The sequence below is a fragment of the Lagopus muta genome, chromosome Z (assembly GCF_023343835.1).
Source record: "Lagopus muta isolate bLagMut1 chromosome Z, bLagMut1 primary, whole genome shotgun sequence".
In the NCBI taxonomy this organism is placed as follows: domain Eukaryota; kingdom Metazoa; phylum Chordata; class Aves; order Galliformes; family Phasianidae; genus Lagopus; species Lagopus muta.
Genome location: NC_064472.1, coordinates 40443442 through 40456728, shown reverse-complemented (window position 1 = coordinate 40456728; position 13287 = coordinate 40443442). Strand labels below are relative to the sequence as shown.

Here is a 13287-nt window from a genome sequence, read left to right as displayed (position 1 = left end):
TTATGAAATTGACATTTGCAAAATAAAGCAGCAGCAAAAGTCTCAATCCAAAAACATACTTTTGCAAAACAGACCCTGTTGTTATGCCACACAAGCAAGATGCTACTTCTGAAGAATATTTAACATATTCTTTTACTTTGACAAGATACTATGTGACTTGAATTCCTTCCACTGAATTTTATATTATAGCGTTGGTAGATGAATAAGCTTTCCTAAAAACAATTATTATTGGTAAAAATCTCTCCAGCACTCATTAGATAGTATGGATCAACTCTGGGAAAGCTCTCAGAATAAAACATGAATGTTTCTGCCTATTGTTTGCCATAATGTGCTCCGAATAAACAAGTTATCCTCTGCAAAAACAGCTACACTGCAGTTCAAGAATTTTATCAGATTAAAATTAGTTAAAAATCTAGGTAGCAAAGCCTGAAATTTCTTCTTCCAGATGTTAGCATCTAAAGCAAAATTTTAATTTACAGCACTAACTGTAATGTCATTAACACAATCGAATTTCACAATGTGAAGCATTTGTTTCCCTTTCCTTTATGTGCACTGTTGATGCTAGGAATATGCTGTAGACTTAGTCACATTTATTTTAGGTAAATGTATAGTTTATCGGTGAGGGCTTTTTTTATATTTTATTTTATTTTTTTTACCTGCAGTTCATTTGCCTGTAAGTGATGTTAATAACCAGAGAATCAGTTCAAAGCTCAGTGAGGATGCCCCACCCCATGAGACATCGGGGCTGGTATTTAATTCAGTCATGAAGGCATGGAATTGAATATAATACCAGGGTGTGGGCCTTAATCTTCATGCTTCATTGTACAATATGTGGGCCAAAAGAAGAAACTACACAGTAACGACAGCACTGTTTAAGGTTTTAGAAAAATCCTGACAGAGCTTTAAACAGTAATAGTAAATAATAATAACAATATTATGCATGGAGGAGTCTGTTTTTTTAACCTTTGTTTTTACATCTGCTTCAGTAGAGGAGACAACAATGTAGTGAAATATTAGAAAGCTCAAGTCATTATTCTTACAGAAAAAAATCTACTCTAACTAAACCAACATTGAGAAAGCTAACTAGATAAGCATTTTCCCCTGTTGTTAATTTTTAAGACTGGTTTGGAGCAATCCACCATGCATGAACTGATTTCTAATGCAAATACGTCCTGTCGACAAGTAGTCTAGCTTCCTCCATACTGTTTTTGTGAAGCTTAATCCATCACAGAGCTTGGAAATGCTGAAAAACGCAGCACATATTATCTTGGAGACCTAAATTCCCTACGAATGTAAAAACAATGGAGCAAATAATAATACTGTGTTTGTAATTGGGAGGATACCTCCTGCTCTATTTAGTGATTTTAAAGGCTGGGAAGAAGTACAGGGGAGAAGCATAAAAGCAAAACAGAACAGTAAGAGGGATATGGATTGAAGACAAAAAACGATAAATTATTATAGGTGTATTAGTGAAACTGTTATTCTGTCAAGAAAATGAAGCCAGATTCATATTAAATAGTCAGAATTTGACAGAGCTTCCATTGCACAGAGAACATGGAGAAGGTGAACTGTTACTGAGCGGTTACAGTACAGTATCAGAGGATGCCAGTAGCTGGAATCACGACATGTTCTTGTAATGAGTCTATTTAAGGAAGAACTGCAGAGAAGAAAGAAGAAAGGACTGCTAAGGACAGCAGGAGTTAAGAGAGTCTGGCTGTATCTCTCTTCACCTTCTCTTTCTAAAGGTGGGAAAGGAAAGGACCTGCTATGTTTTGCCCTGTAGCAGATCGAGTCGTTAGGAGCAAACACTAAGTACAGACCATATTTTTACTGTCTCTAGCCTGCCTGTACTTCCGGAGAGAGAGTTTAAATATTCACATCTTCTTCTGTCAGATAACATCAGCATTGCACATAGCCACTTCAGAAAGGAAGGCTTTTTATATTCTGTGATTAAAAGCCAAAAGTACACACATGCTCATATTTTCTGAGATGACTGTGCAAATATCTGCACTAAAACATGCCTGTGTTTCCACTCCTGCTGTGGCTGGTCTGCTCAGAGGTTCTTACAGATAGAATAATAAATTTGCATGTGCGTCTACATTCTCTTACATTCACTTCACACGTGGTTCTGAAGATGTGGAGAAACATCACACCACACAGAACATCAATCACTGGCAGTGATTGATTGAGTTAGCCTGCCTTGAGCCTGATCATGTACCGCTCAGAGGGCTGAGACAGAGCAGAAGATGCACATAATTAACATAAACCATTTTGAGCACAGATATTCATAGGCATGTAGGTTTTCAACCTCAGCTGAAACAAATGAGAATTTGACATCTAAATGCCTGTGAAGACCTGAGACTTCCATCATCCTACCACAGGGTTACTTGTTTTCTCTCCAGCTCCCTCTTGTGTCCTAAACAATTTGTTATTATCAACTCAGAAGACTGCAATACTGATTTTGCCACAAGTCACAAGATGCTATGTGGGCACTCCCTGTGTCTTTGGATACAAAGCCAGCTGCCTAGCTGAATTCAAACACAGTGTAGAATGCTTGTGGAGTGCCTGAACTGGCTCCCAGTGCTTTCCAGGATCAGTACTGAGGTTTGAGAAAATGCTTGAGAAGCAGCTACCTTTCCTCAAGCCTCACCTAGCACTGAGGAGGTTACCCAAAGGAAGAATTCAGAGGGAAGTAGCACAGCCTCCACAGTTAAAGAAAAACATTATTTTACAATGGATTTTAAAGATATTCATCCACAGAAAAAAACCTTGCTAGAAGCACATTCTCATCAGTTTGCAATGGCTAACACTGAAATCATACTCACCATCTCCAGGCACCGACATGAAATGAGCATCAACCCGCTTTTCATCTTCTCCATATTCATTCTTGGCCAGTAAGGTATAAGCACCATTGTTCAGGTGGGTTGGGTTGTCCAGCTGAAGGCAGCCGTGGTATTCACTTTGATTGATAACATGTATTTTAGTACAGATGTATTCAGACTCATTCAATATAGCTCCTTCATAGAACCACTGCAATGTGGGCTTAGGATTCCCTTTCACAGTGAATGGAATGCACCAGTGGTGGTCCGGGGTTGGAGACTCAATAAATGTGATATTTGGTGCAACTATATTGGAAAAAAGAGTAAACAACATCAGAATATCTGGAACACATCTTTTCCCCACTCCCTTAAGTCATATTTTTCATTCACAAGTATCACAGGAAGTTACTTTCAGGAATGATACCTATTCACAGCACACTCAAACATGAAGCTCATCAGCTCTGTGTAGGTTACTATATTTACAACTGAAACCATTCTTCTCAGAGAAGAAAAACTAACTGCTTTATCCAAAGACTGGACACCAGTTAGATCCCATACCTGACAGGTGTGGGAAAATCAGTTTCTGGAGAAGGAGAAAAGAGCAATTTTATCTTTACTCTGCAGAAGAAAATGGTGCAGAGCAGTGCTGAAAGAACAGAACAGCATTGAAAATATGTAAAAGTTGGCCCAAAGCAAGCAGTACTGGAAATATCCTCTGCCAGGAATCCAAACTTTCAGATGATTTTCCTCACAGAATCAAAGCCAGTACAGATGACTTCATTCCCTGGATTATTCTGTCAGGGAATGACCATTTTCTACTACAGGTTTTCTCATTCTTTATTCAAACCTGCTAAATGTCTCAAGTTTACAGACTTGTTCTGTTTCCCTCAGGAGACTATTCCAACACCTTGCTCTTTATTTCACTATTGGGAAATTTTCCTTGATATTTATTCTTAACTGCATCCAATTTCATCTAGTTACACTCCCTTTTATCACTCATAACAGTGCCAAGCACAGAATCTCATTTACACTGTTGAAATATTTCTAGTTTATGTTCCTTCCCATAGCTATTACATATCCAATTTCAACCTACAAGCCATTTGAAGTAGATCTATAGTGATTTTTTCTCTAGTTTTCCCTGTTGTGAACACATACTGAGCAAAGTTTGCCATCTACAAAGAGTTATGTTCTGATCTTCAATTAAACAGAGGGTTGCAACTTGTGAAAAAATGCTGTCTAGTTCACACAAAATGAATTCAGGATGGGATCTTCAATCTAAGTAGCCAGTTTCTCCGTATCTCATGCTCCTTACCCCTCTTTGGCCCTGACAAAAAGCACATTATTCAAGCCATGACAAATGAATTTACATCTGGCAGTACAAATGTTTCAAGTGTGTTATTTTCGAACAAAGCAGTTTTTGCTTTACATAATACAAACTTTAACATCTTACAGTTAGCATCTTACAGTTAATTCTATGCATTCTTAATTCCTAAGATAGTATGTATGTATATGCACACCACTACAAACCTTCCCACACTGGCAATGCTTTGGCTTTCAGACTATTGTTTACTGGTTGTCCTCACTGAAGATAAATTCTTTAGAAATGTATTTTTTGCAGAACGCAGAGTAGAAGAAGACAAACTCAGCAACTTCTGGCTGGGCTATTCCCAGTATTAACTGCAATAGGCAGTTCACATGCTTCAATAGTGCTCCTGTTTTAGCAACCTGTGCACCCCAAAAATATTTATACCCAAAAGAGCCGTTAATAATGGGGTTTGGCCTCAGGAGCTGCATGGAGGCCTGGGTACGTACAGAATACCGTCAGTTCTGCAGAGGTTTGGACCTCTCCCACAATGTTCTCCGCCACACATGAAATCCACAGTCCGCTGTCCATGGATGAAACATTCTTTATGGTTAACGAGGCAGGATTCTTACTTGTATCACTCTACAAATGATCAGAAAAACATGCATGTATCAACTGCAGCCTAGAGAAAGAAGGGAATGGTGGGGAATCACTGGCCACAACTCAACCGCATTTTTTGCCTTCCTTTCTCCTTAGTTCTATCAATCTGTAATTAATCAAAATGCTACTTGGCATCCTATCCAGCAGACATAAAACACAGAAACAATTGTAACTATCAGGGGCTGAAGTTTGAAAAGTGCAGTCCTGCAGTAAATACTGTACTCATCCACTTTGCCCTGTCCCAGCCAGATTCTGCCTTTTCTGAACACTTCTACCCCTCTACACAAATGTTTTCTTCTTCACTCGTAGCCTTGTTCATCCCTCTCTTCCACTTCATGACTGATTTCTTTGGTATGTCCCTTCCCTTGAACTTTTTCTTCCTCCTTCCTTCTTGATGCTTGCTTTATTCTTTCTTTGGTCTCCCTGCATTTGTCTGACATTTCTTACACTGCTGCGTTCTGAGTTCTGGTGTCTTTTCCCTCATCCCTTCCCTTGCCAAATTTCTTTTAAAAGTTTCTTCCTCTCATAAAGCAATTTGTGAGAAATGACATACTTTCTAAGACACTACTGCCCAAGTACTGTTTTATGTGTTTATATACTAAGGCTAATTAAAGTAAGAATTATAATTCTTAGAACTCTTGATTATTGTGATTCTTAGAAAGTTCACAGCATCTTTATAGCCTAAATGCCATATTAAATATGCAGCTATGCTACACTTCACAAAGTGGACTGTATTATAAAAAAATAGTAGCTAGCAAAACTAGTTGTCAAAGTTTTCTTAAACCAGGTCATTCACACGATCTCCAAATAATTACTATTTCCACATTTGAATACTTCATAAAATACAAAGCTACTTTCTTAAAAATGAATAGAATCAGAACACATTTGGAGAATAAGCAATAATAAGTATCCTTTTTAAAAACTCCTTTTGAGGTACTTTTCTTAGTGTACACATACACATCAGTGCTGCACAAACAGATAATACACCTGTAAAAGCAGTGACTTTCACCAGCAGTCAATGGGGACCCAGAGGAACAGTTCTGCATACAGAACTGGAACTTTGAACCTTGAGGTGACACCTTAACTCCATATGAGTTAAATGCGTTAAATGCCCCACTGATATCAGTGTGACACTGAGGGAGGCAGAGTGGAAAAGCCAGCAGCTCCCTGTACATTTCTCCACATGCAGCCCTTAGAGATGAGCAGTGCTAAAAAGAGGATTCACAGAAAGGGTTCCAAACACAGATTCGTGACTGAAATCTATAGCAAAAAAAAAAAAAATCAGCATAAAAGCTGAATGTGTGGTTAAATCTGCAGGAATAGGGTACCATTTTAATTTTTGTTAACGTTTCTCTCTGTAAAACACAAAAGGGAGAAAAAGCAGGCAAAAACAGCACAGGAGGTGAAGAAAAGGGAGGCAGAAACACAGATATGAAAGTGAGAGGAATGAAACAAAAACAATGCTAGCAGAAAAGGGAAGAATAGTTGCAAATGAGAAATGAGATTTAAAAGGCACTCATTCTTCCGCTACTGAAAAGGCTACTGTGCTCCACAGCTAAAGTTGCAGCTAGCCTATGCCACGAGCCCCTCTGAAATCTCACACATGAAGTTATGCCAGGACAGAGTATTTCTGGAAACCTTGAAGCAAACTGAACACAGCGTTTCAAGATAGGAGGGTTAAAAAATGAAGTGATCTCACTTCTTGAACAGTATCCCACATTTGTTTTGGCTCATAACTAAAAAAAAGAAAAATAGATGAAGAAAAAGCACAGCTTGGCATAGGTTCCCCAAACGGTTCTAATTTCTTGTTCTTTATGACGACTGGTGTCTTTGGGTAGTTTTACAGAGTAGAGGAAAATTTAAAAATAAAACTAGAGCTCTGCAGAATTCTTACTCATGAAAGCTGAAAGACATACTGGTCAAACCCTGTGAAGACCCAATATAATGACATCAAAGCAGAAAGTGCAAAGATTAAGAGGTCCCAGAGGTCCTGGTTCTTCTGCATTACAGAAACAGTTTTAGAAGTACACATCTCACACTTTGCACACATCAGGAATCTTCAGGCAGCCTCATACTCATGAACAGTATGAAGCCAATGCCATAAAAGTGTAAATAACAGAAGGCCTTAAACCATGAAAATTGATGGAATTTAAGGCGTCAGCAGCTGCATGTGGAAGACACTGCTCCTCATCAGCATCTCCATCAGAACAAATTGTCTCCACTGCATGCACAGTCCAAGGCAAGGACAGAGAACACAAGGGTCTTAGAAAACAAAAGTCCTGTTGCCTGGGACTTTGTTAAGAGAATGTCTTCAGACTTCATAAGAAAATGCCATTTTTTTTGTAACCTTTTAATTACCTTTTAGTGACCCTGACTTCCAAGACTTCATTGTTGCTTTGTTTTGTTGAAGAAAAATGAAACAAAACACAAAATAATACCAACAATCAAAACTGTCAAATCAATAGGTAATATGGTCACCATAGTTTTGGCTTGAAAATACAATACAATTTGCAACACAAAGCCTTTTTCATTGTCAGGATATGTAAGATTTATTCCCTCTGTGTAGGTGCTGAGAAAGCACTTTTCTTTAGTATCCTTATTCACTGTATAACATCCAAGAAAGTACAGTGCTCTCATGTACAAATCTCAAGGAGCAAATGTTTGACATTTTCCAGAACCACTGCAGCAGTTAGCCTGGGTTGAAACTAACTGGAATATAAATGTTATCCCAACATTAATCTTCATCTTTTTGATAAGAAGTTAACTAAAGCTGGACATGAACCTTCGTTCCATCCACAAGCAGGTATCTCTTCTCTCTGAATTGTCACTTCTTTGAATATGAAACTTACCTCATGGTTTGAAACAAGATTAGTGAGCACCCAAGACACATTAGGGGGTGGCCCTCCGGTTGTATCACAGTACAGTGTGATGCTCTTTCCTTCCACCACAGTGATGTTATAATTGCTTAAGTTTGCTGAGGGTAAGTCTACAACAGAAACAACAACAACAAAAAAACCATACATATTTGCTTTTGACAGAAATAGATGCTCATTCTAAACAAACTGTATAAGTGCAGGCAAAAACACTCCACTAAACTAAATATTCACCGTGGTCAATTGCCCACAATTCAGTCAGGGAGTACAAACAGCATCTCTGGAAACATATAGCAACAATCTTTAAACTGCTACAAAACATTTTTCTGCTCTGCCTCCACTTTGAATCCTAAGAAAAAGTTACTGCGTGTACAAAAACATTCAGCTAATTTTAAAGGAAAATGCTTCAGGTGGGCAAATAGAATTTACCTTCAGTTTTTAATTTCAAAATAACCATTCTCCCTCCTCATTTATTAAAACCAGAAATTTAATCTATCTCTCTGGTACAGTTGCAAAAGAATTTTTGTTTTCCAGGATCTAACTGGCAAGTGGTGCTCTCACTGTTCTCCACAGCACCAAGAGGAAAATCCCACCAGCCCCTGTATCACACAAGAGATTGTAGCCTTCCCTCTCATGCAAAGTTCACAGAAAGCACAGCCAAACCGAAGTATGAGGTGAGGGAAACAAAGCACTGAACAGATCAAAATAGAGGAGAGTAAGTTCAGAAGTGCAGGTTGGCTATTGTATAGAGCTGCTGTTCAAGGCACTCCAGCAGACTTAGCTGTTGCCCTCAGGAAAGCAGAAAAGCAGCATGATGGTACCAGGGAAAAAGGCCAGACTTTGCAAGATCCAGCACTTCCCCTCCATCTCATAGCTATAAACCACTTCACACCTCCATTTTCAGCACCCAAAGCAATGGGAACTTCCAGAAGAATAATATGTGATACACAAGGAAAAATAATAGATCAACCATCTTCAAAAATAATGCCAACAGTATCCAGCATTCTAGCACACAGGACTGACTTCTAGCACGCAGGAAGTCATTTGTCACACATTTCTTTGCAAGGCAAATAATCATTCATCATGCTAAAAACATCAGATCTTTCTTAGGTCGTTCCATGCTTTTCTGTGGAGCTGCTACACACTGTCCAAAGCCTTGCCCTCATTTATGAGGCATCATCATCAGCTGTTCCAGGCAAGTTTTGCCCAGAGTTTATGATCTCAAATAGCCTAACCTATCTGCTATGCTGGATGTGTATGCATGACCTTGCTACCACTTTTCTCTTTCTAAAACAATGGCCCTCTCTGTTTTATTTTTCTTTCTTCTCTTTTAAATTAGAGTACTGTAGTTTCATCACAGACTTGCATGTATAAAAGTTTAAAGAGGAACTGCTTTACTTATGTAAAAAGTCCCAAACAAACAATGAACAATCTTATTAGAGTGAACTGTAACATTTTGACATGTTTGCTTAAACTTCAACAGAATTTGTATGTTTTGGAAATCTCAGGTTTAATTAGTTCATTAGAAATGAAATGAGAGGAACTAACAGCAAAGAAAAGACTAATTGGTTTTCTTGCCTACTAATATCAGCATAAATGTACAATAACTGCTTAGACAACTTTACTTCTTTAAGCAATAATATGATTCTCATTATAGGTGTCATAAATTTCTTCTGATATGTTCACTTTACAAATCATATGTTGAAGTTAACTGAGACAAAGCTGGGCAGTCTGTATGTCTTGATGCAGTAATCTGTTAGCAAAGGTAGCCATCTGCTCTCGCCTGCTCTGAATTCAAATCTCAGCAGTGTCTGTCAACTAGTATGGCAGGAAATAAAGCTAATCTTGGGGAACATTTGGATATTAATTACACTGGTTGAGGAACAAGGAGAGAAGTAATGAGATCATCTACCACATAAAGTTATCCCTCCAGACTACTTTGAAAAACATTCCAATTGCTTTTGCCATACCTGAGAGTATGAAGACTGTAAGGCTCCCTTCTTCTTGCATTACCAGGGACAAAGCATACATGATAGATTGACGTTTCACAATGCAAATCTGCATGGTTATTACTAGCACATGATTCTACATGAATCCTCTCATATAAGCAAAAAGCAGCTTTGGTCCCTTAAAACTCTCCTTCAGTAGCTGTTAAATTCTGAAACAACCTCTTCTTACTGTGTGTTTACTTATAGGACAGACAACAGAAATTGAATTCCTCTGATACTGGCTCTGGTTCTCACTAAGAATTTGATCAGGTCCTTTTCACTTGCTGAAGTCTGCGTGTGCCATCCTAGTGTTACATCCTTGAGTAAAACAGCTACATCATGCTTGTAACTGGCCAGAAGGTTATAAAATAACAGTGCTTTTTATTTTGTAGAGTCTTAAAATTATACTAAAAACCAGTCGCTAGATCTTGCAGAAATCAACACAGTAAAAAGTGTGTAATAGTTATATGAATTATATTATAGTACAGAATCATAGAATCACCAAGGTTAGAAAAGACTTCCAAGATCATCTAGTCCAACCATCCACCTACCACCAATATTTCCCCATTTAACCATGTCCCTTTGTACAACATCTAAACATTTCTTGAACAATTCCAGAGAAGGTGACTCAACAGCCCACTCCTGGGGATAGCCACCAGCAACAGGCACCGTTCTCCAGTTGCTCCATGTAATGTCCCCCTGACATCATCACTTAAAAAGTCCCCTCCCTATACCAGAAGCAAGGTCACTCTGCCTGTGTCACTTTTGACAGATTTGTTTAATTTAGAATTAGACTTCTGTATCAGATTTATTTAAAATGTTTCTGAGTAATTAGTTGCATTAAATTTAATCAAATGTTAAGAGTATATCACAGTTGAATGTTGCCAAATATTTTCAATGAAACTATTCACACATATAGTACAGTATAGCACAGTGTAGCATAATCACATAGTTTTGTTTTTTTCCTTTTATTTCCTTTCACAGACAAAATAGGTGGGTGGGAAATAAAGAAGAATTGCTTTGAGATACACTTTTTTTTCATTAGGTATATTGAGTTAGTGAACTGTAATGGAAGGTCATTTTGTCCCTTGTTTCAGGTGTCATCCAGACTGCTACACACACAAATACACATTAGTTGAGAAGCTCTTTTTGGAAAAAGCAGATTGTAAAATAAGACCTTATACATAGAAAAGGTGATGTATTGGCCATGTCAGCAAGGCTGTGAGACCAAACCACAAAACCTGGACGAATAAATAAATGCATATAAAAAACACACTGCACTCTAACAGACACATATGCTCAGTATGTGTGCTCAGCGTATGTGAGTTACCATTTATAAGAGTCAGTATCATTTTGACACCTACACAATCACAAAGATATCCAACCATGCTGCAGTTCTTCCTGATTTAATTTGACTTAATTTGGAAGGAGTCCATTGGAGGGCCACGAAGATGGTGAAGGGCCTGGAGCATCTTCCCTATGAAGAAAGGCTGAGTGAACTGGGTCTGTTCAGCCTTGAGAAAAGAAGACTGAGAGGGGACCTGATCCAGGTCTATAAATATCTAAGGTGTGGGGGGCAGAGTGGCGAGACCACACTTTTTTCACCATTGTGTGGAGACAGGACAAGGGGAAACGGACACAAGCTGCAGCATAGGAAGTTCTGCACAAATGTGCGAAGGAACTTCTTTACAGTGAGGGTGACGGAGCACTGGAACAGGCTGCCCAGGGAGGTGGTGGAGTGTCCTTCTCTGGAGATGTTCAAGACCTGCCTGGATGCCTACCTGTGCTACCTGCTGTAGGGAACCTGCTTTGGCAGGGGGGTTGGACTCAATGATCTCTGGAGGTCCCTTCCAACCCCTGCAGTTCTGTGATTCTGTGATTCTGTGATTCTGCGTGACTGAATACAGCATTTTAGATATCTATCACTTATGTTGATATAGAAGTACATTTTAAAGGACTTTGTATATATTAATTAATACAAGCAATCAAACAAGTTCAAATAGTTTTGTATACTGCCAGCGCAGTTTTCAGGCAGCACTAGGAGAGTCCACACAAGGTAGACATGACATCATCTTCCCACAAGTCTCATCCTGATATCTGTCAGACAGAGATTAACCTATGCCCCAAAGCCTGAAACATAATATCTCTTTCAAACTTTGATAGCATTCATTTTTATAATTCTGGATATCAGTAATAACCCTGCTAGTATACGATTTATTTTTCTAAGTTTGTTCTATTCATAGCTTTCTGCAGCAATGAGCTGTACCTTTCAGGCTGTAAGCAAGAGCATTCCATTTACCTAGTTCCAAAATTTGTCTCTGAAGTTCAGATTTATTGAGCTCCTGCACAGTTGTGAGAGTACAACAATTTCTCAATTGTTTTTTTAAGACCGCTCTATTTCATTTGTTATTCTCATGTCACTTTTCTTAATAATTATCTACCCAAAGCTTTTCAATCTTTCAAAAAATGGGAGGACAGAACTTGCTATTGAATATTCTAAATTGTAAACTTCAGTTTAATGGCTGGCAGCAAGCATATACTAAAATTGATGTCTTTGAATTCAGATAGGAACAAGCTATATTATTTATAAGCTATAGTATTTCACTGCATAGAGAAAATCTGCTTTCATATTCAAATTGGTAATACTTTTATCCAAGGAATATTTAGTAGTTCTTGGTTAGGACAAGCACAACTCAAGCAGAATGAGGCACAACACAGGCAAGCAGGAAGGACTCATTTTTGTCCAGTGAGTCTCTACTTATCCTTAGAAGAAACAAACTCTCACTTAAGAGAGCTCCTATTTACCTTTGCAGACCACTGTTAGTGTAAATCAGTCACTTGAAGGCTGTATTACAATGGAACAGTGAAGCACCACTAAGGAATGTCTTCTATCTTTCTTCAGAGTGCACAGCTGGGACTTCAACAATCACTTTCAGCCAAATTCTTTGGCTGAAATTTTCAAAGGTTACTACAGTATTTGGCTAAGTATCTGTCAAAGAGAATTAACACAGAGAGTATGTCCAAATTCCTAGAGGGCTTTCACAGTCCTCATGCTGCTTCTTACTACCTTCTATAGAAAATATACACTGGCCTTGGTGGAGCAAAATGGGTGACATATCTACCAAAGGAAGTGTGTAACCTAATTAAGAAACAGCTGAGAACTAATACAAACTGTGGTCTGCAACCAATTCTCAGAACGAAGCTCAGGTTCTAGCCAGTATATTACAGCAAATTCTAGAAGAGAGTCGTAAGTAAGGAGAAAAATGAGTTCACCCTTACACCCAAGATGTTGTTTTATTGGTTAACTATCTTCACAGTTCCAAAATTTTTTACAAAATTATTTCCAGATTGAGTTCTTCAGCTTCGTCTTACACCCATTCAGTTCTGAGATTTTTTCAGCTGCTTGAAAGCCTTCATCGAAAAGTTCTCTCAATAGCGTCAGTTACCCTCCCTAGTACCTCAGGAATGACAAGATGAAGAAATGAGTACCTAAGAGAACATTGTAAATTCAATATTGCATTAATTTATTATTTCCTCTGCATGCTAAACCCCTGACTTTCATCAGCTGTCTTCAAACTCCCACGAGTCTAGCCATGATGTACTGTCACTAAATGGTATTTAATGTGGCCCATGACACCTCTTTT

The 13287-nt window shown here is 38.4% G+C and overlaps 1 protein-coding gene across 7 annotated transcripts in view; it reads right to left on the bottom strand.

The window, feature by feature from the left end:
* The window catches only part of NTRK2 (neurotrophic receptor tyrosine kinase 2), a 202789-nt gene that overhangs the window by 153537 nt on the left and 35965 nt on the right, over positions 1 to 13287 (bottom strand). For all 7 annotated transcript variants that reach the window (XM_048930850.1, XM_048930851.1, XM_048930852.1 and 4 more), the window contains exons 6-8: positions 7632 to 7768; positions 4632 to 4764; positions 2826 to 3125 (exon numbers count right to left, since the gene is read on the bottom strand). In XM_048930850.1, coding sequence (XP_048786807.1) covers positions 2826 to 3125; positions 4632 to 4764; positions 7632 to 7768 — 570 coding nt within the window. The remainder of the gene's footprint in view (positions 1 to 2825; positions 3126 to 4631; positions 4765 to 7631; positions 7769 to 13287) is intronic.